The sequence below is a fragment of the Ptiloglossa arizonensis genome, chromosome 3, assembly GCF_051014685.1.
Source record: "Ptiloglossa arizonensis isolate GNS036 chromosome 3, iyPtiAriz1_principal, whole genome shotgun sequence".
Classification (NCBI taxonomy): Eukaryota; Metazoa; Arthropoda; class Insecta; order Hymenoptera; family Colletidae; genus Ptiloglossa; species Ptiloglossa arizonensis.
The window spans coordinates 9,988,064-10,012,305 of record NC_135050.1 but is presented as its reverse complement, the minus strand read 5'-3'; the positions used below and the strand labels follow the sequence as shown (position 1 = coordinate 10,012,305).

Here is a 24,242-nt window from a genome sequence, read left to right as displayed (position 1 = left end):
ATGAATACGTCATTCATATCAATGATTTTCAAATGTGCTTGAATAAGCAGAGTGTTGTACTGATTTGACAAGAGCCGTCTTTGACGTAGTATTTCAATATTATCAACTGGAGTTCTCCAGACTTTGCCAGTTGAACTTAATAAAAATTGAACCAATATTTATGTTATCTTTCTGGATCGAAATCCAGTCGATTTTTACCAATAGGGAGATTTAAAATCAGTAGTTCAATTGATATAGAACTCCAATTAATGTAAAAACACTATGTCAATCTGTTAATGAAGGCTGTTATCAATCCGTACAACACTCAACTCATTTGAGCACATACAAGAATCAATCATATTCATGCCTGTAAATTTCTCTAAAACTAGATGGTCACTTTGAGCAGTATCTTTAAAGGCAGATGAGCAATTATTACAACACAAAATAAACTGTAACTTAAAAACAAAAATTCATATTGGGCATTTGCTTATATGAACTTTTTTATTTATTTTTGTATCTAAAATCTATATTTGCTTATATTTACACAGAAACTTGTTAAAAAGCTCCCCATGTCCTACACATCAAAATAAGAACAGAGATCATTGAATCACCGATAGAGTAAAGCAATGAAATGAGAATACATATGTAGTTGTAAATGAAACAGTTTGAAGTCATTTGCATATGCTTTTAAATACAAAATGGACATGTCAATCAATTGAGTTTTCCGTATGGAAACTGAAACAGTAACGTCACAAGTGCATTCATGATTCCAAAGAAATGAGAATAATAACGGTCATTCCTTTACAAACAGTATTCAATGAAACTAGTTACTAAATTGGCTAGTTACTACCAGCTTCAAAAATACTAAAATTCTTGACAAGAATAGGTGCAAAATATTTAATTGAAGTTTAACATTTATTTAACAAAATGTCACACATATTCATTGAAAAAAAATTGTTAAGAGATTTCAAAACATTTATCACTTCAGGCTTCTCGTTTAAGTATTACATAATCATTGTAAACATAAAAATTAACATGTTCATGTGTATTTGTGAGAATGCTATATGTACTTATTTTCGTACTTTTGTTGACACTATTCCTCTCTCGATAACTTCTTAGAACAATATCAAAGTAAAGGTTATCACGGTGATGTTTCTATTACTAATGTTATGGAGCTTAAGAGAAACAGATTTAGTGTAATAAAATATAGTTTATAGCAGTAATAAAATGTACAACTCGATAGAAGTTGTGTTCAAGTTTTTGAAAGTTCTGAACATTGTTTTCTTTTATTGTTTAAAAAGTTTGAAGAAAAGAGAGCATAATAAAAATTGACCATAGTCAACCAAAAAAAGGTAATTAACCATTATATAGTTTTAATTATACACACTCTATATAGTGAGGTCAATTTTGCATAATGATAATAACTTCTAATAAAAATTCTGAGACAAAAGACAAAAAAGTTACACCAAAAGTTGATATTAAAGAGAAATGCAGAATGTGCATTAATGATTTATATAGTGATGCAGAAGATGACAATGAAAAAAATATAGAATGCAATGAATGTCCTGCATGGTTTCATGTTAAATGCACAAAAGTCATAAGCCAGTTTTATACCGATATCCAAAATAAATCATTTATTTGTTGTATTGTGTTCATTTGCTAAAGTACTATAAGTGTTATTAAAGTAAGTTTTTTTAATCTTATTTTTTATTACGTGCATAGAAAGAAAATTATTGTGTTTTATTTTTCTACTCATAAAAAAAGAATTTATGTTTTATACCATAGGAACCATAGGAACCAATTCATTGAAAATTGTTACTTTAGCTTTCCCAAGAGGCTCAAAAGGAGACATCCCTCAGATTTATTTACATAACCTAATACACTATGCACACACATCACTTATATTAATAATTATTTGCTTCATTAATTGTAGGTAAAAGTACTGAAATCTGTGTTATTTTAAATTAGCAACTTGGATAAATATAAACAATTGTATACTATAATTAGGAACATTTAATGATGGGATATTTAAGAAAAAAAAAAAAACTTGTTTTAAAGGTCGGTATGGATATTTTTCATTAACTTGCTTAATTAATTCCTGAAAAACATTATTTAAAATGCAAAGCAAATATTTCACACAGTATTAAACAAAGTAAAGCAGAGGCAGTTTTATTTTTAAATTAGTTAGTTGTCAGTTGTTCATCAAAAATTTTATTTGTGACATTTTTAGAAAATTTTATTAATCCATCTAGATCTCACTATAAATTAATCGAAATTTTTTTATCACCTAGATTGCTCATTGTAATGATGTGTATTATGTGGAGACAGGCAAAACAAGTTATAAAGTTAAGAAATTCAATGTTGGAATAAAAAATTGAACATCCATCACACATATAAATAATTAACATATTATTTTTATATAATTTATTTTATGCGTTAAATCTTTCTCTTACTCATTGCAATGTAATATTTTTGTATTTAGAATGAAGTTAATCAACTCTTGAAAGCAGTAGATGGTGTTGATGTTTTTACAAAATGACAAATGCGATATTAATAATAATGATCAAACGTTTCTTATATTTCTAATTATCTCATAATTTGTTTTCTCAATCAAATCTTTATCAATTTTTAATAGCTCTCACAATTTTCCAGATACACAATCTATATTTCTAACATCTACAGTATAAATTTGTCTAAAGTGCAAATACATTTTGCACTTATGTATACAATTTTCCAGGTACACAATCTATATTTCTAACACCTACAGCATAAATTTGTCTAAAGTGTCACATAATTGCAAGAAAATTTACATCTTACAACTTTGATTCGTCAAAATGTCTCCCCAATCATGTAAATTCAGATTATCAACGCGCCTACGCCAATGAGAATCAAGTGTTTCTTACCTAAATACGACTTTTTGAAGCGCTCGATTCGCAAGTTTTCATAAAGGAAGCTGAGTATGTTATCGCCCATTTTTCTGTTTGGAGATGGAATAGTCGGGTTGCTGGAATGCCACGTCAATGCGTTCAAGTTTTGGAAAAAACGAGGACCGAGCGGTATCACTTTTCCAATACGTATCGAAAATTCTCTAGCGTTTTTGGTATGCCTTCATTTCTTGAATTATGACAAAATAAAATTTTGACGAAAACACTGGAATTTCGTTTCTGAAAAGACGCACAACGAAACTGTCACGAATTGAACGTACTTCGTATACTATCAACCACCCGAATTCGATTCTTCCGGTGAATCTCTCTCACTCCTCCAACCCCTCCAGAATGATCTGAACAGGACGCATGCGCAGGTCCTGGAACCGCAGTCCGACGCCCATGTTGTTAACAATAGAAAAAATATTCTAGAGACCGTAGGTGGTTGAATTTGGGGTTGAAGCTGCAATCCATACTGTGAGTTATTTTATTACCCCATGTTGCGTATACATTCGTCACAAAATTATGTTAACAATGTCAGTAAAACAGAAAATGGAAATTGTTTTGAAACACTGGCAGTAAGATAGCAATTTTCTAACATGTTATTTGTTATCTAATTTAAATATTACTGGAGCTTAAGATACTTTTTAAGAGTTTTAAATGAAAATTTGTTTAAGAAGAAGCGAAGAAAAATTGGTCGATGAAGTAACTTACATCAAATTTAAAGAAATTTAGCATTAAAACTATAATATTGAATCATAATATAACTATAATAATAATAATTAAATGAAGATTATAATTCATATAATTTTTATTAAACTTTTGAGGACATTTGGTTTCTAACCGTACTCTAATCGTAAGTTCTTCAAAATATTCATCACCTATTAAAAATTTGAAGCAAGTTAAATCTATCGCTAATTGTAGTACGTGGTTATCTCAATAAAAATGGATAATTTATCAAAAATCCTTTTCTTTTTTCATACCTTGACCTTTTCCTCGATAAGATTTACTTTCTCATATAGCAATTAAAAAAAAAAAAAAAGAATCTCTGAATCTTCTCGTATTTTACAAACAACATATATAGATGTTTTATGCATGTGAAATTTTCAAGATATTTTCGGAGTTTAATTAAACTTTTAAATTTGGTGTCAGCGAAAAAAATTTATTTACGTCCTTCAATTTTTGCAACGGTTTACAGTAATAATTATTTTAAAACAAAATAATGTATCGAGTAAAACTGCATTACAGCCAAAGAGATTAAATTTGATTAAAAGTATTTAATTTTATGATTACGTATTTTATTTTCCTCGACTAAGATAATATATATACATAAACCAAACTCGTCGAGTACGAAAGAATAGCTGGAACGAAAACCAATATTATCACGATAGCTGTCTTTGTTTCGCTCTCTGTTACGTCATGAAAAATCTTTAGTGGGGACAAAACGGTAAAACCATTGGCCTCTCTTGCTAGTATAGGGGGAAGAGACGTTGTAAGCTACAGGAAGATTGTTTGGAATACTTAACCGGCACGCGTGTATCACGTGCTCACCCAAGCGGCCGGCGTTTTACCGCTCTTTGCGTCTGCTCAGAATAGATGACATTACATTTTTTCTTAAACCAGCATGGGTTACGTGAATAAAACTCCTACTCGAAGAAAAAGGCTCATCTCTTTGCATTCGTAATTTACGTTTGTAAATTGTACATTTATGTATACCAAATCGAACTTATCATATAATAAAGATACAAGTCTGTAATTTATTAAAGCTGATGATTATAAATTCTATGAATGTTTTATGATGACTCCACTAACATATGGAGTTTAAAAATATCTGATGATGAAGATATTGATGAAGTTATTCACAATCAATATGCCACGCAGACGCATGTGTACCAGTTGACAGCGATAAAAAAAAAATGAAAGCTGGATTCAAGTGATTAGTTCATATACTGCAATTCTGTTCTCTGCAATGCATTTACTAACGAATCATGACAAATTTTGAAGAATGAACGGAAACTAATCAAACAATAACTGAAACTCAACGTCCTGTAATAATAATAGGCTGCTCAATAAGTTTTATCGTTGGATAAGAAATGGAGCTATTAGGTTCATCGTTTTATTTTTCTAAAGATGGTACTATTGTTTGATGAACATGTATGAAATTTCATGTAGATTTATCGACCCTTACTTATTATTATTAACTTATTGAACAACCTATTATTATTACAGAACGTGAAATATAAGTACACTTAACTCCACTACCTAATGTTGATTCACACTTATGGTAAATTTTCACGTGGCAATAACTGTCGTAACAGTATAATGGTTTTTCGATTATTTCTCGTAGTTATATGACATTCATTATTTTTAGCGTGTTATATGACATTCAATACTTTTAACGTGTTATATGCCATTCATTATTTTTAGTGTGTTATATAACATTCATTACTTTTAACGTGTTATACGACCTTAATTACTTTTAGAATCTCTTATAATAAAGTAATTTTAGCATCGGTTGGTATCAATTTTGAAATGAGAAAGTTTGTTGCCGGAAAATTGAAATTTTCCATGTGATAATATTACTGTGACAGTGATACAGGTCACGACTCACGGACAGTCCTGATGTGAAAACAAGACTGTCTTATTGTCGCTACATTGGATTTGCTGATACGACGACTGCTATAGTGTCGTACAATGACGACTAAAGTCATGAATTTTATCGTCCCATGAAAATGCACCTTTGCATCTCTAACGTTTAGTTCAGTGAGTTGGAGAGATAACAGTGATCGTATTTTACTATCGCTCCTCTTAGACTGTTTTAACTCGGTGCTTATGACAGTCTGAAAGGAAATACTGTAGGACGGTAACGAGAGACACGTTACCGTATGTGTGTGTGAGAGAGAGAGAGTGTGCTGAGCCTGGGTATGAGCGATCTTCTACGGGGTACTTCGGGTCGTGACTGGTCGAGGGTTGTACCGACAGGTGCGTAGTCGATGGGACCGTGGAATTTTCCGCGACCCGTAGTATAGGCCCATCGGCTTGTTGTCGACTGGCAACCACCTGAGCCAGTCAACACGATCGACTTACGCCCTCGACAACTCCAAAACGGGGGACACAAGTCACGTAGGCCCCAAACTCGGGGATACAAGAAAGATCGTTGCCCTGGACACGGAGTAGTAATTGTAATAGTGTGTCAGTGGTTAACTTAGCATATCTCTCTATGAGAGGTGATGTATCGCGTACCTTGGGGTGTGATCGAACGTAAGGACATTGCAATAGCGTTTCTCTGGACAAAGACGGTGTATGGCGGGCCTGAGAATAGTAAATAGCGATCACAATATCGAATCGCTATAATAATTCCCATAGTTGTGACCATTGAAATCATCCCGACTCCGATAATCTAACAATATTGTATATGTTTGCACGAATTTTTATAATTTCTTGGAATATAAATTTCTGTGAGAATTTATACCTACTGTCTTGTATCTGGCAAGATACTGTTCCGAAGAGACAGTACATGGGCGAGGAGAAATGTCCATTTTCAGATCCTAACGAGATGGCGTACCTTGAATTTAAGGTTTCGACGAACTATTTAAGGAGCAACCCCTTTTTGAACTTTTCTACTCGTTTTCGAGACAAATAGGGTTAAAAGTTTCAAATTCTTAATCTTTGTATCGACAAAACATTGATGTACGCTTATAAACCTTCTGAAAGAAACAAAGTAGGCATACCACTTCTTTTTTTTAAACGAATATTTATTACTTATTATTAAATCAATAATTGTATTTCCAGCTGTAAATATTCATGGTGGAGAACGAGTAATATAATGTTTTTTCTTCTTTCATGGAGTTTATAATCTCAAATCAATGTTTCGTTAATGAATGGATCTCAAGATTTTAATTTTTAAAACCATTTCTTTCGAAAAGAAGTGGTCTGTTATACCAAATGTAAGGATATTCCTTAAGCATTTTGTTCAATGTCTATAATTTGATGTCTGAGGTTCAATAAAATAATTCTGGTATCGTTTGCTATGAGTCATGAGATCGCAATGACATTGTTATTAAAACTTGTACGCGTAACAAGCGTAAAAAGAAACATGTCGAGAACACGTAGTCTATACAAGAACGTAAGACTTTAGACAACAAGAAGCAACGTAATAAGAAACGTGTAAAGTCGAATAAGTTACCGTGTCCTTCTGTTTTCTTATTTATCGCAACTGACACCAATCGATCACCACCTGTTCAAACAATTGCATTTAAAAGAATTATTTAGGTGGAAAAATATTTTATGTTAAAATTTATTTGTTTCTTAAAGAATACTCAATCTCAATCACGAAATTTTGTAAAAATGAACTTGATAAATAGGCTAAGTGCGTGCTAATAATCGTTTAGGTGAAAGTATTAAATCAGATAGAAAGTATTGAATCAGATAGAAAAAACATTACATTGTTTTTAATGTAATGAATTTAAAAAGTCAATAAAATATTGTATCAATTTTGTAGATTTTCTTTAAATATTTTAAAAAGTAAAGGAAACCAACGTCATTTAAATTCCCTCTCAAAATCATGAAAGACATGTTGCACCTTTCCTTTTAACTTAGAAACTTGGACTAGCCTAATATAGTCAGATTTCTATTACACCTATATTTATTTAAAAAACGGGTCAGTTTTACTAACAAATTTCAATTGTAAATGTTAAGGATTTTAAATATTTATATTTCGAGTACAAAGTTACAAATAACTTTTGAGATAAGCAAAATTGTCTTTCAGAAATGTAAATATTCATATTCTTATACATTCAGAAAATCACATTTCTATCGATCATTCAAGAAAAATGTTTTCGAATGTGTACAAATTTTGTAACGTCGAAACATAAATTCAAAAATATGTGAATTAGAGAAATTTTTATTTTTAATGGAAAGTAATAAATGTAGATTATAAACGAAAAGTGTATTAACTCAAGGATTTAGTCTTGACCGTATATTATACTTTTCTGTTATCATTTCGTAACAAACAGCTTAAGGTATGCGTGTGGACACTCATTGACATACTGCTTTATTTCCGAACGTGTTATTTTTAGTAAGCGGGGCAGTTAAAATTTTCTTGTTCGAACTATTACTACTTATTTTCATAACAAAATAACGAAGGTTCACTAAAAGTAGTCCTAGTCTATATTATCACTCACTCCATTCACTGCAAATAATGAATTAATTATTTGATTAATCCTTCTTATGTAAGGATACACAAAGTGCTCTAAAAATGGATGACCAAACTATGGCATTGCATTCTACTCTTTCTAAGGATGAAAGAAGGTCGTGTAAATATAAGCGCGGAAACTCTTTCGTTTCAGAATGTAAACACTTTTTGTTTGCGAGTGTTTTAGAAATATTTATAAACTTCCTTGAAGGAATTATTGAAAATGATTTCCATCTGCAATAACACACGCTTCGTATCGACGATTCAGAGACCATCGAATACGTTTAAAAATTCCTGGTGTATTTCAAATCCTGTTGTATTCAGCAGCAATCCGGTTTTTTAGTATTATCATACAATCAATAATACTATTGTTGTAAGTTAATCTTTTTAAATATTTTCGTAACAACAACGAAAATTCAAAAGAATCAAGTCAAGAATAAACTTACAGGCGATACAATTAATAATCTTCTTTGCCGATTCAACGATTGGTGTAATTGTTTGTAACTGTTTATCATCGATTAACTGTAGTAGATGATAAAAGGTCCAGTTTCTTTAAGTCGAAATTGCACCAAACTAAATTTACTCTTAACTGGACATTGTCTTTGCGGAAAGATTTCTTCGTACAGACACTTAACTTCTCTGCAATGTTTATTAGCTTGTCCATACATGAAGTGAATATTTGATCACTCGATATTGGAATAAATTATCCTTCACACTGTCCAATGCCTGTCCTTAACATTGATAACACTGTTTTAACTATCAAATGTTTTATAGATACTGATTTATTACGATATTAACTGTTGTACTACAATATTTACTTCTAACAGAAAAAAATGTTGCCAATGTGTGCGCGCGTGTGTGTACACATGTAAAATTTCAAGATAAGCATAGAGCTTATATAATCTTTTTGCATTCTTAATTCTTATTTAAAAGTTGTATTTTCATTAAAAACTCTATTTTTACTGATTTTTGCTACCCTTATTATTAAAGTTAATGATAGTTAATTATGATGATTAATGTTAATAATAATATTTATAAATTATATAAGTTGTACTATTTAACTACAAGTTGTAATTACACGATTATTATATAAAGCAATAGACAATCAATTATGTAGGGTGTGAGGAATGCGTCATCTATCATTTACAGCATGAAACTACATACGATCCTGCTCGTTTGGTAATCGCGAGCATTATACTTTTGGCGGGAATATTTAATTTAAAATTGAACGCGTAAGAACAGAAGTGTGAGTAATGACATGAAACTAAAGCTTTCGACGTTGTTCGAGTAAAAAATTAAAGAAAAAAAATGAAATAACTTGAATAAAATGGAATTAATATAATTTAAAAATAATTAAACGTTGATAATTAATACCTTCAATTTTACGTTAAAAGTAATAAATTTGATTAATACGAAAGAAAACTATTACACAATTATTCAGTGATAATTATCGTTTATATATTTGTAGAACATCGAGTACACATTTTTTAATAATTTCCCAATTTTCCTATAAAAGGAGAATATTATGGTTTATAGCGTTCTTTTTGTTACGAGTGATTGTAATTTGTAAGTGACTACTATTAGAGTTAAAATTTTCATTGATGAAAAAATCATGGCATAATATTTCCATTATCGATAATTGCTACGACGTGATTTAAAAATAATCATTTAATCTGGGTCACTTTACAACCACTATAAACTCTATAGTCACATTCTCATTGTCATTTTATCATATTTTTACATCATGCACAGATTACGTTATGCAACACCAAACCGTTAAACCCACTGTGAGTATTGCCGAAATTGAACAAAATCGAGTTCGCCATGTCTCTTCGATAATACAGATTTTACGTTAACGGTCGTCTGTACAACCTCAGAATGAAAAATATTTTTTTCTTCAACCTGATTAAAACAATCGTGTTACCGCAGAAACACGTAAATATACATGTGCCCCAAGTATCGACGTAGATTTTTAGTTGTCTACAGGAGCTACAAGGTCTCTTTGACACATATATAAAAGTTTATTTTAAAAGAAGTAATTTGAAAGGGAACGCAAGTCGGATCAACAGCTTGTATTTCAACATAACCAATCGTCATCAGATTCTGAGATCGTAGGAACCATGTGTGTTGCGTGTATAGTTTCATTGGACGGACTAGATTAATTTAACAAAAGAATAGCCTAATCGCGTTAGAATTGCGCGAAAGGAATCAGATAGAAGCTACTCACGGTTGCGTGGTCACTTAGATGAAGATGACTCGTGAGCGAATCGTTGAGCTAGCCACTGAGTTTAGGCACCTTGGACAGTTTATATTAGACTGCGGTTCGTTCGTATTCGTGCTAGTTCGACTGCGCATCTGGCTGATTCTCGCTTTTTAACTGCAACTATATACGAAGACAGGCTCTATCGGTCAACAAGTGATTCTAGATAGTGAGGCCCTGCCTGACACTCTCACTGATGGCTCGATCATGTGCTTGTCTCTCTCTGCGACCGGACGAGGTCGTTCCGGGTCGATCTTCACTCCGGATAAAACATCCGTCTCGTCGGGGAATTCATCCGTTGTCAGCGCCATTGACATTTCTCGTTACTAAACGTTTTCGTATTATTTCAAAGATTCATCGTTTGAGTTTGTGCATCAGTGTTCAGAATTGTTTGTGAGATGCTGAACTCGAGCTTTACGATCAGGTTGCCGGAATGATCTATACTATTGACTAATGAAACATCACCTTTTTCAAATACATGGTTTAAAATCAATATTGGAACGATTTTACCGGTAGCAGTCGTAACTGTTGTAGCTGGTATCCTGGTGTTTGGTTGCGTTGTACCGATCTAGTTTAGGATTCTAGGTAGGATTCCAAAATCCCTGATGATCTACATAGCTGTTCCAAATGTCAGTCTTAGATTTATTAATTTCTTTTCTGTGTATGGTTTTCTTCTGCTCTAATAAAATATACGTATATATATATATATATATATATATATATATATATATATATATATATATATATATATATATATATATATATATATATATACATACGAGTACGTATATATTCGTTAAGTTCTACGTAGAAATGACTCCCCAACATACATTGGGATTGCTACTAGCCACAGAAAGCTGCTTGATCACAGGCATAGCCATAAATGTTCACAACAATCAAAATAGTGATCTTGAATTAAACCTAGAAAAGTTTGGTGAAAATCATATCGTTATTAAAAACCATAAAAAGAAAAAGCCCGCAATACCTAGTGATTACGCTAAAATGAATCCAGAATTAGCAGAAAACCCACTGAGACGCAAAGCTCTCACCAAATGGTTGATAGACGTGTCAATCTCAAACTCATTTGTAGCCTTATCAGATGAAGCAGATATCGAAACAGAAGAAACAAACACACAAACTAGTTCGACAAAAGTCAGCACCGATATTTGTTAAAGCCCAAATGATCGAACTTTTAAGGGAATTTTTAGACGAAATGGATGAAAATGATTATATCATCGAACAATAACGAAACTATTAAATTAAAGTTCAAACTAATCCCCCAGAGAATCAGAGAGAAGCGTTTGGTGTCTTAAAAACGAAAAAGGTCGACTACCACACGTATCAATTTGAAATTGACAGAAGCTACAGTAATGCCGCTAAAAGAAGGCACGAGTTGTTTACATCGACGCTCCGCCCGGAATTCGTCGCCGCTCCTACTATCGCAAACAACAATTGCCGTTGGCCAAAAATGGCGACGAAGACCAACGACGATCGTAGCGAGACCGAGTGAGAGAGAATACTGTAGTCATTGGCGTAGCTTTCTAATTGAATGTTAGCTATTAAGAAACAGAATGATTTCGTTCCCGTTTAAATACTATCACTGATTCGATAAGTTGCTCGTAACGGAAAAATTAATACAATTTAATATACGCAATAATAATTGCTAATATTTTGAAAATTATTTATAACGAAAAGAACTAATTTGTATTTATTAAAAATAATAGAAATCTGTTTCTGGGCATTTCTAGCTAGATAAATTCTATACAATTACAATTTACACGAAAACAAGGCATACTAAAATTAAAACAAACATAACCTTTACATTTTCTTACGTTACAAATTCTTCGAAGAGCTACTGTCGTACGAATCGGTCGAATCACAAGAATACAATGTAGCTGATTCTGAAGTTTCAGTATCGGTTCCTTGATTCAGTGTTAAATTTATTATAAAACAAGTTCCAATAATTGGGATATATGACGCAGAAAAGATGGCCGTTTGGTTTCAATTGACGACGAACGACTCGAACGTTTGGAAACTCAAGAGAGTTTATTATACGTAGCATGCAGTTCTGTACTCTTAAAAAACAACTTTGTGCATTACTCTGTCATTATCTAGTAACCACTACTCTATACCTTAACTTCAACAATATACTTTTCGCATAAGTTTAAGATATTTTTTTATCATTCTGAAATTTTATTTAAAAAAAACTCCTCCTTTTGCGATGAAAAAATTTAAATTTCTACCGACTTTGAACCACTGTGCGACGTAACGAGCATCGCGATTATTGTATCGTATCGTTAATAGATCAATTGATCTTGCTGGCAACGTATTGAACATCTTATTTCATTTTATATCGACCATAAAATGAGTATAAGCGGATTTATATTATTTGTAATAAATACAATTTAGTTCTTTTCGTTATAAATAATTATTAAAATATTAATGATTATTACGCGTATTAAATTGTATTCAGTTTTTCATTAGGAGCAAATCAGCGGTAAAACCTAAACTGCGAGAATATTATTCTGTTTATCAATACTTGACGCTTTATTGGGAGTCTACGCCAATGCACCTCGCTACGAATTCGTTCTCGCTCGAACTTGGGATCGCTGCTGTCGGTCTTTGTCGCCATCTTCGGCCAACTCCGGGCGGAGCGTCGATGTAAACAACTTGTGCTTTCTTTTGGCGGCACTACAGTACAAGATGGTGCTAAGAGGAATGCACTCAAAGGCAAGTAAAGAGGATATTATAATCGCGCTAAAGCATACAAGTTTCAAAGTATGTGCTGTAAGTAACATAGTCAAGTGCGATATAAAGAAACCCCTTCCACTATTCTTTATAAATCTCGAACCAAACATCGATGATAAGAAAATCTACAAAGTGAATAGATTTTTAAATACAGTATAAGTATAGAAATTTCAAAGTATGCTCTGTAAGTGATTTAGTCCTAAACTATTCTTTATAAATCTCGAACCAAACATCGATAATAAGAGAATCTACAAAGTAAATAGATTTTTAAATACAGTATAAGTATAGCAATTTCAAAGTGTGCTCCGTAAGTGATTTAGTCCTAAACTATTCTTTATAAATCTCGAACCAAACATCGATAATAAGAAAATCTACAAAGTAAATAGATTTTTAAATACGATGATCTCATTCGAACCGCCAAAGCCAAAGAGAGATACAGATTAGATATTCCCCGGTGCATTGTATGTCAAGAAATTTGTCACATTAAAAATTATTGCAATGAAACTCCAGGTTGAGTAAAATATGCACAGAATGATCTTGTACAGACAAAGTTAAGTGCTACAACTTCCAAAGTAACCATCCAGCCAGATACAAAGGCTGCATTGTTAGAAAGTAAGAGATGTTTCTCGAACTAAGAAACAATATTCACGCTACAAAATCCCCGCAATCCTATTTAGAGACAAGATAGAAGAAACATTAGACTTCAAAATATTATTAAAAATTCCTGAACAAATAGACACTGCTATACACAAGCTACGTGAAATAATTCTTAACGTTATTGAGCACACAATTCCAAAAATAAGCTCTAAACTAAATCATCGAGTGGACTCCTATTTCAACTTCATAATCGAAGAACAACAGAAAACTAAAGAAGAATTCGCAAAGACAAAAACACAAGAAAAAATTATACCCGACCATCAATTTAGATTTCATAACCAAAACGCCACGATTCACCAAACACACAGACTAGTTTACAACATCGGCAAATGGTTGTTTCCTGTTTTGGAAACAAATTATTTATATTGCTCAGCTACATTTTCAGATCTCGAGAAGGCAATCGACAAGTTGTGGCATACGGGCTGGTTATTTAAAATTGCAACAAACTTTTAAAAACCATACTATCGCTTTCTCAAATCACACTTAACTAACAGAAAGTTACTTATTCAATCTCAAGACGATCAATCTAAATTGCATAGTGTAAATGTATAAATGTACTCGGGTCTTTATACATCGCCGACATACCCAAACACACCAACTGTAACATTCTCAATTTTGTGCAATTACCGTGCACAAAGACCCTAAAACTGTTTCCTAAATGTTCCAACAAAGTTTATCAAAATTACAGTAGAACGATGGTTCAGCAAATGGAAAATTATGATCAACCAGAAGAAATCCAATCGTATAGTCATACCGCAAACTTCTTGTTACTAAATACTTACGAATCCATTTGGATAGTAAACTTATCTGGAAACACTACATACTGAAGAAAGTAGAACAAATCAAATTAAAGAGAACAGATACGCTCTATCTAACGGATAGAAAATCCGAACTAAGTGCAGAAAATAAGCTACTAATCGACAAAACAAACATCAAGCCAATATGGACCTACGGCATTGAACTTTGGAACACGAAAGCAAACTGTCATTATTTAAACACTAGAGATTTTACAATCAACCATACTAGGTACAGTAGACCTTGGTTCGTAAGAAACTTAGACCTTAAAATCGAATCAGTTGAGGAAGTAATTGTGCGACATGCTGCAAACTACAAACTGAGAAATCATCCTAACATACTAGTCAATAATATTTATATTCAACCTATTTTGAGAAGATTAATTAAAAAGCATCCCATTGATTTAACGTGGTAATAAATTGTATGGACCATTGGAATAAAATTTGTCGAATGTTGTAAAACAAATTAGAAGGAGAGGATTTAGAAAAGATTGATCAAGAAGACTTTTTTCCATTAACTTCTAGTTCGTTTCGTCTAGTATTAGAAAATAAAAAACTACACAGATACCTGTGTGTACTGTATCTTGTAATGTTAAAAATTAATGTCGTCGTTTAAGATCGGAATATTTCTACGTATTTCTATTAAGAGGTGTTGTGAAAATTTGCAATTATAATGCCAACACATAAAAATGTACATACGTCCTCACACGTATAGCTAGTACGTATTAAGTATGTATGCAAAACTCGTTATTTGGAATGTTGTTTGTAATATATTTTCCATTATTTGAATTTTCATTAATCAGATTATTCTGAATATCGGAAGGTAATTTCATTATTCGATTATACGAACTTTTGAATATTGCAAGGTTCACTTATAATTAAAACGTGATTTTCATTTTCTGTAGTAGCAAACAGCATTCGACGCGATGTATTTTCTTTCGTTCGAATCACAATAAGTTTTACTTGTATATATTTAAGTGAAAATGATTTAAAAAACGTTCTAACTGACACATAGTAGTGAATTTTATCGTGCAAGTTAGTATTTCTATGAATATATTGAGTTTATCTAATTTGAATTAATCATTTGCTTAAAAAGTCCTGTCAACTTTATCCCTTGTTAATGTTTTATCGTTTTTAATGTAACGAAAGGGTGCACTGAAAAATTTATCTCAATTCATTAAAAGTGAAGATACGCTTATGTGAACATATTCTGATTCAAAAGTAAATAGTGTTAACTACATTGTTATATTATATTACGTTAATAATATTGACATGTCTCTTCATACATTTTCGTTTGTTACTTGGTCTATTATATAGTTTAGATATTTTGACACTCCTTGGTCTTTTCTTCGAGTGTGGAATATCGCTATCAGCGTGTAGCCTTATATGGTGTAAGGCTCTTCTTAATTCCAAATGTTTACTTGTAATTAGGTACGCGATATATTGTATTTAATCAAGCTTTGATTATACATAGTCACTGACTAATTACATAGCAATATACGTTAATTTAATTAAGAATTAATCAAATTTCAGCTTCGATGTATCGTCTTACAACTATGTAATAAATAATTCAGTGTGTTTAGCTTACGCGTACAGTCAACTGCTGTAAGATTTTGCATTTATAAAAATGTTGCTTTGAATATGAATTATTTGTTCACGGTTTTAAATGAAAATAATATTATACAACTAGGATACTTCTTTAAATTTAAATTCTAATTATCTTTAGAACGCAATTTAATATTAAAAAAAAAGAATTACAACGTAAGAACAACACTACTCATCTTTTGTTCGGTATTAATAATTGTAGAAAGACTCATTTAGTAAGAATTTATATGTATTAATCAAAGCTGTTCGGATTAACAAAATACTTTCTAAACGGAAGTATTCTTTGAAAAACTCAAGAATGCAATTTTAACGGTAACAAATATTAGATTACTTCACAATAAATACATAGTACTGAATAATTTAATACTGAATACTGTCAAAATTATAATAATCATGGAATGGAATAGCAAGGTTACTAAATAAAATATGAAATCTACTTATGGGCAGAAATTAATTTATAATTAATTTACAGAAAATATAAACTGAAAATAAAATTCTGTTATACGAACTTTCGTTTTCGTAGTAATTAACTATGACTAGTGCACAAAACGTTCACGAGCATAGATAACAAAATTTTTAAGTCCATCATCATTTCCTTATTGCATAAACATGAAAAATTACACATTCTGTAATTTAACGAAACACGTGGTCTATATTTTTTCGGCAAATTCTTACATTTAAAATATTCAATATACGTTCAAAGTCATTTCAACCTTATCAGAGACGAACTATTTCGTTTGAAATGAACAAATATTCTAACATTAAATGGAATTATACGTATTTATCACAGCGGTGTTATAATTTATGTACAAACAAATACAATAATATAATAGGTTGTTCAATAAGTTTTATCGTTCGATAAAATATAATAAAACTAGTATTATAACATGACCGTTGAGTACACCGAGTATGAAAAATTTTATTCTTTTTAACAAAGCTTCTTTACATTATATTGAAAAACGTTACGTTATAATAAAATGCTCGAGTCGATTGACGATTTACAAAATCGTTTCATTGGTACAAGTTCTCTTGAAGTATTAATGTTTATCACAAAAAATGATCACTTCCATTTAATAAAAATGCAGATAGTCATATCTATCTTTTCGAAAAAATAATTATTCGTGTCAATATTTAAAGTGATTTTCATACACAGCACACTGAATATATGTACATATGTGTGTACAAATAATGTAACGCTACATATTCACCGTTTATTGTTCCTTACAGTTGTATTGTTTCTAAGTCTTCAATCTCGACTGCTGCCAATAATAAAGACATACTCTATCGTCGCCTAATGCAACAAAATATCATTGTACAACGTGACGTTGTCTCGTTGTGCAATCGAACGAGCTTTACGTATACTTGTATGCATACGTGCATACATACTACAAGCATATGTCGCATGTGAAATACGATTGGAAATTAATCAAATAACGGCAGCGATTTATTTACGGTGCAACCTATATAAAATACAATATATACGTATTATACGTATGTATAATACGTCATGTATTATTCGTCATGTATATGCTGTGCAATAAAAGACACGAGTACGATCTTACTATTTAATTCAACGGTCCCGATTATTGGAGGGTACGCTCCGCCATAATGTAGTATCGCGAGGTCGTGAAAGAGGACGCGCTTACTGATACTCGGCGAAACGTGTTTTGTTCATGTCGTGTATCTTACTGTTACGCGGAAAACGCGTCATTTGTTTATAGAATGTAAGTGATATCGATGATTCTTTATGTAGTCTCGTCGTTCGTTTTAAGTATCCAGAAAGAAACAAGTCGTAAATAAGTTGTATCTCGCGTTTGCTTTGTCGCTTCCTCTGATGTATGTATAATCGAATGGGGAAGTGAAGAATATGAACGCAGTGGGTGTCATTTAAAATCGTACACTGCGATGTTTATCAGATTCGGATTTGACGAACATTGTTATAGGTATAGGATAAAAATAACTTGGAGATAGATACGTTAATACATGTATGTATTTACCTTTACGAAAAACGTAAGGATTGTAAATTAAAAACTTCATTTATAAATAGGAAATTGAACATTGTATTTGGAAATAACGTAATGAAATCACCGGTTACTCAAACTCGTACGTATTGGTACGATTATAATTACTTGAAGAATATCCGATCTTCTTATGTCTAAGATTTGTAACCTTTTATTTTCTTCACTACTCAAATGTTTTTTTAAACAAATATCAGAGTTTAGTGCATGTTGAGTGTAAAGTAAATATAACAAAACGAATTTCGGTTGGAAAACAAGAGTTAGTCGTTTAACACTAAAGGAATTTAAGTGTGACAATATAAGGAGATTTCCAATTGTGTAGTTGTTAAATATTTAAAATAGTGTGTACAGTTTTTTCATTAATAAATCAATTTTCTTCCATATTTGATACAAAGACTAAGAGATAACGGTATAAGCAGAGAAGGTTTATCCCTCAATGGCTCAGACAAACCAGTTTAATTGGCACTTTCTACAGTGATATGCGAAAGCAGTAAAGTTATAGTGATAAAATTCAAAATATTTAAAAATTAAAAATTACTTTGAATACAGTTTAATGTATTTATTTTTGTGACACGTTTCAACAAAGGAATAGTTAATAATGTGTTTATTCTCCAATAATAAAATTGTTGATGCAAAGAATTACTGAAGTAAAGTTGTAACTATGTTGTAACTCCCTAAAGTTGTAACTATGAATACTACGGCATATTTGAGTACTTGTTCTTGATCAAGAAAATATAAAAGAACTTTCTATGTCACCTTCGAGCCACCTTGGAAATTTACATTCTTAACAAACGAGATTATAACTGGTACAATTTTTGTAACTATATATTTCTTGCCACAGTTTTTTGTTAGGTGTTTTTTTTTAGGAAGTGGAAATTGCTATTGGCTTACAGGTTGTTGCAAACGACAGAAAATGTTACATCATTATGGTGAACTTGAGTTTCATGTATGTATCATTATCTCATGATCAAAGGAAATGATCGTTTATCATTGATAAACTAGATCTCATGGTTGAGGTAGTCAAAGTATGCTTGGTGTACTCTTAAAGCCTGTGGTATACAAAAATATATCAGGCAGGAATTAGTCAATTATTAACTTTAAGTTTGCGATTAACACGAAGTTCGTTTATAGCTTTTGAATGGTGAAGATTCTGTTATCATTTCTTAATAATTAATATCGAAATATAAAGAGAAGTATGTTAATCGACATTTGTTAATTATTCAAATAAGTAATGAAAATAAAAACTATACAATTATTTACTTGCAGAAATCTATATTGCATCAAGAAATTTATTTCGAAGAAAGCATTATTTATTTGTTAATTAGGATAAAGATTTTTAAAGAGAAATTCGACAAATTTAACAGGATTAGATTAAAAGACTCTAAAACTATTGCTTCGATCGTTTAATAAGAGATTTTAAAACTTAATGAAAAATATCACAATGTTAGTAACAATATATTTAACGTGGTTACCAATTTACCAATATATAGAATTACGACGAATGAAATGTCACCTCTCCATTTGAAATCAAAATAATTTAGACTTGATATTCTTATCGAGATAATAAGTATTCTATTTTTAAAAATTTTGTTTATACCAGCTAACCTTATGTGGCTACAAACTATGACAGCACTTAAAACTATACACTCTTTATCATTGATTTGCCGTTGTAAACATTCAAAATTCATAGAAAAATTAATTTATTTTCAAAATGCTTCATCAGCTATCTTTGGTTGATGCTCTTTTGGATAAGAGCTTCTCCACATTCTACTTGAAAAACAATGGCGTCTGCCTCTGACGTTGGCCATAATCTCGTATTTTTATCGCGTACTTTCAATTTTTGTTTCAGATCAAAAAAACCTTTTAACGAGAACAATTTATCTCAGAACCCCTTATTATTTCTTCGAATATCATTATCATCGCAAGAGTAAAAAATGTATTTAATTTCCCTTATGTAAAACATATCTAACAAGTAGTACACGTGTAACATAAGTCAAAGGATTTTTCGCAAAACACGCATAAATTCCAGTTTTTGTTTGCGTTCTGTTTTTATTAATTAGAATCAATCAATTGAAATAAAACTGAAGGTGGTTACTTAATAATGAATACATTGGAGTAGCAACCATAACCAGTGGACATGTACTGCGAAAGTGGAGACTCTTCTTATTGGATTGGTCCAAACATTATAAAATTTCTAACTGTTTCATTCAAGTTGTTTTTTGAGAGTTTATACCATTGATGAACTCGTAACTTTAGATAAACAAGTTGAACGTAAACATAACTAGTGTGCAGTTTCGTTCAAGTCGCCATGTTTTCGCAAAATATGAATGAATTAGTTTAGTCGTGCCGTCATTTTATGTAAATAACAAATCTGCGCACAAATACTGACAGATGCGTTTTATATTACTATTTATTCATAAATTTCTTTGATCGTTATATGTTGATAATTTTTTGAAATTATTCCGTACACTTCGTCCGATAATTAGCATGCTAATTTATACGAGATTTTAATCAATCCGAGTTAATCCGCTTCCGGTTATAGCTGGCATTATCAAGGTAGCAGTAGCTACATATGTTCAATACAAGACTATTCATGGCTGACTAATATTACTGAAATACACGTTTTAATGTATTTTTGTTTGCGTGTTTACATTTTTCTCCACGAAAAAAATTCTTTGATATTATATAATTTAATATTGTACTGTCCATCACAAATTGAGAACAATACTAAATATAATTATGTTGTAATACTAATCAATATATTGTGTTATTATATAGCTACTTGTTAAAGCTGTAATGTCTTTGAAGCTTCACTCTGTATCTTCGATGTATCTAAACTGCTGAACAAAAAGATAAATAATAGTTTAGTTCTGTGATCGGTAACCTATTGTTACACATGTTGATGATTTAGTATAAATTTACTAAAGTTTCACTCAGTATGTCGCTAAATGGAGGTAGATAAGTATTAGTTATCGGCAAGGCAACTGACAAACTGTTTGGAATTGCTCTTACGATGTTAAAAAAATACATTGTCCTCGTCCACTAATTTATATATCCGATAATGTCGCGCCTTGGTGAAAGTAATACGTGTTGTACGTTTACACTATTTTAAATTTTACATATTCTAAAGCTATTGACGGAATATTGTTATTCTACAGTAATAATTCATGCGTCTCGTAGCATATGAGTAAGACCAGAGTCTCTTTTGTCGCGTGACCCAATATACAACATATTCGTTTGCAACGATACAGTGACCTAATTGTTTGTAATCTAAGATATTTAAAAATCTGATAGATTGGAGTTCCTATATTATATTTCATATCAAGAATAAAACTATGCATACTTGACATCTATCGATTTGTCTAATTGAATTCTATAATATCAAAATGATTGTATCGTCTTTTTTCTACTTGTATTCTTTTAGTAATATTACTCATTATATTCGCTAAAAAGCCGTGTAAAAAAATTTGAATCAAATCGCCGACTATCGAGAAAATTTTGACATAGTTTGTTCGAATAACGTATAAATTTACAGAATTGTACCAAATTCTGGAGAATTTTTGCAATATAATTTTTCCAGGTCTTACGAGGGTCAGAAAGACAAATCTTTATGGTGCAAGGTAATTTTGAAAAGACACCAATCTTGGGCGCTCTTAGTCACCGAGGATCTTGACCACAAACTACTGAGCAGGGTTAGGTAGTAATCTTTTTAGGTAGGTAACCCTTATCAGGGTTAGGTAGGTATCTTTCAAAAACTTCCTCGAATTTTTTTACAGTGAGGTCGAGAGTATTATGAGATTCGGATTCGGAGATACCACTTTAGCAGTAGCATCCCCGACAGTTCACTGTTCAGCGGTAAACCGGGTTAGCATGCTGCTGCCGCCATTGCATGGATCTGTCGAGCCTTATGGACGTTCGATTGACGAGTGGTTTAACGAGTGGTTAAAAATTAACATTCAAATAATGTGAATTTAAACGAGAACAATGCTGTACACGTATCGGCGTGACAATACTGATGATTGTTGAGATTCTCCCGATAAAAATGGAATCAAACTAGACGGTTTATATAATATATGTAATATATTATAGTTGAAAATAGTCACGTACGAATACGATCGTGTTTGGTGTTTTTTTTATTTTGGAATTTTGCCAATTCAATATCGATACAGTAAAACCTCCGTATTCGCAATTTGGCATTTGCAATGAAGAAGTAGGTGAACAAAAATTATAATATATTTAAATATTTAATGCATACTGCGTTCGTCGTGGGTTAAGTCATCTCCTGGGTTAAATCATTTAGAGAAGACGATGAAGATGATACAGATAAATGTATCATTGTATTATGATATTTACAACGATCCAGAACTTAAAAATAATGGTATTAAGCTCATGTGCTACGAGACACGTGAATTACTGTGAAATAACAATATTATTATAATAAATATTATTATAACTATGGACACATACATTCAGAAATCTCGCCTCCATCTGTTAAGAGCAATTGAAACTTAGAACGTAACGTTTTTAGTTTTCCTGTGGTATGTCAATTTTGCTAAAAGGTTGGACGTTTTTTACAAAAATTCCACTTTTTCGAGAAATGAGAATAATGGAAGAAATTCTGTTTGTAGATTCGTATTTAATGCAAGAAACTGTTAAGAAATGATTCGTTTCGGACAGTGTTACAAAGACATTAGAATATTTTTAATACCATTGTAATTAGTCAACTATCCGACTACTGCAGTTCAGAGTTTTGTGTTGGAGTAATTTCTAACACGCACCGATATTTTATTAATACATATTTACAATCTCACAAATCCTTTGCGTTTACACCTCTTCCTTTATATAGATTTATTTATGGTAGCATAGTGCGAAGTAGATCGTCATTTAATTATTTGCAATTAACATACGCACAGTCACTGTGCACGTTCTCGTTCTTGGGTCGAAGAGTCCAATAGGCAAAACCAGTAGCTACAGTGGATGATATGGAGTGTTAAAATAGAAGAAACAACAGCTTCCAATTACAATGATTTAACAAAAGAATCTCATAGAGAAATTTTGACTGGATAATTCTTGCAAATCTATAATATATAATATAGATAATTCTTTTATCACTGATCTTCAACCACCGACATTCTTATCGTTCGATAAGCTAGGGTTATCCGAAGTAGATGATCCTTTTAACGATTAAAGTGCAATATGCACATCGTAAGAAAAGATCTACATTCGAATAATATCATATATCATATTGTATATTGTTCATAGAATAAGTGTTATATTTTACTATTAAATATACTTTATCATTGATTATTTTTATTCTTAGTTACCTTATCGTATTTTATAAGTGAAACATCATTTTAGATACTTATATATGTGTATATACAGTATGTATTGTATTGTACAATTATAGGGTTCGCTATTATCTGCGATTCATAGAATGTGAAATATTAAAGTTTTTAAGTTTTAATAAGTGACTGTTCCATTGATACGTGTGTAGTATTGTTTCATAGTTGATTTTTCAATTTGAAGACTCTGTGAAACTTTACGTTTTTCTCTAGTCTCGTAAAAGATTGTAAAAGATTGTGTTTGCGATTCAAAAAGAATTGGTTTCTGATTAGGCCGGATTTACCTTTCACAGCTTATTTAAGTAGAATCATAGCTTCTTCTTGTTCGTGTATAACCATCTTCCATAGTGGGTTAGACCGAAGAATTCAGTGTCATTTTATAAAAAAGATCAAGATTTCTAGTTTCTTTTTAAAGTGGCTATATCATGGTTAAAAAATATCTTTTTTTTCGATGAGATTTGACTTATTTTAAAGGCAAACGATCATACTTTCGAATAGTATCGCTAAAAATGGTAAAAATATGTAATTTGCAATCCGCAGGGCTAGATAAACATTAAAAACTTTTATAATTTCACACCCCTCATTTAAAGGACGGATTTTACCCTTTGAATACCACTTTGATAAAAATGGTTTATAGCGTAAAAAGTGGAAAAATCGAGCTTTAAAATTTTGTTTGTCTCATCGACTTTGGCTTGAATTTTATCAAAGTTGTGCTATTCAT

At 31.3% G+C, this 24,242-nt stretch overlaps 3 protein-coding genes across 7 annotated transcripts in view; 1 reads left to right on the top strand and 2 right to left on the bottom strand.

The window, feature by feature from the left end:
- The window catches only part of LOC143144458 (salivary peroxidase/catechol oxidase), a 33,552-nt gene extending 23,060 nt beyond the window's left edge, over positions 1-10,492 (bottom strand). The window contains exon 1 of one of the 2 annotated variants that reach the window (XM_076306885.1): positions 10,325-10,492. Coding sequence is in view for 1 of the 2 variants with exons in the window: in XM_076306883.1 (XP_076162998.1) it covers positions 2,883-2,952 (70 nt within the window). In the remaining variant the exon portion in view is untranslated. Of the gene's footprint in view, positions 1-2,882; positions 3,186-10,324 lie in introns of those variants that run through there. The other variant, XM_076306883.1, reaches the window with a different exon arrangement.
- Positions 4,099-7,366, bottom strand: LOC143144396 (uncharacterized). Its single transcript, XM_076306753.1, has 4 exons — positions 7,090-7,366; positions 6,380-6,468; positions 6,147-6,303; positions 4,099-6,065 (listed from the first exon to the last, which is right to left on the bottom strand). The coding sequence occupies exons 2-4, from the start codon at positions 6,440-6,442 to the stop codon at positions 5,782-5,784; spliced, it is 504 nt and encodes a 167-aa protein (XP_076162868.1). The 5' UTR covers positions 6,443-6,468; positions 7,090-7,366; the 3' UTR covers positions 4,099-5,781.
- A 7,431-nt stretch (positions 10,493-17,923) lies between the features above and the next one.
- On the top strand, positions 17,924-23,256 carry LOC143144338 (uncharacterized). Of its 4 annotated transcripts, XR_012991402.1 has the most exons (4): positions 17,924-18,171; positions 21,760-21,876; positions 21,956-22,738; positions 22,808-23,256. XR_012991402.1 is itself a non-coding variant. In XM_076306652.1 (3 exons), coding segments are annotated over exons 1-3 (312 nt in total). In that variant the 5' UTR covers positions 17,924-18,144; the 3' UTR covers positions 22,149-23,256. The 4 variants fall into 4 exon arrangements, 2 of the variants coding, with proteins under 2 accessions (XP_076162767.1, XP_076162766.1); XR_012991403.1 differs by having other exon boundaries at positions 17,924-18,146; positions 21,760-21,892; positions 21,956-23,256; XM_076306652.1 differs by having other exon boundaries at positions 17,924-18,146; positions 21,956-23,256.
- Positions 23,257-24,242: the final 986 nt, after the last annotated feature.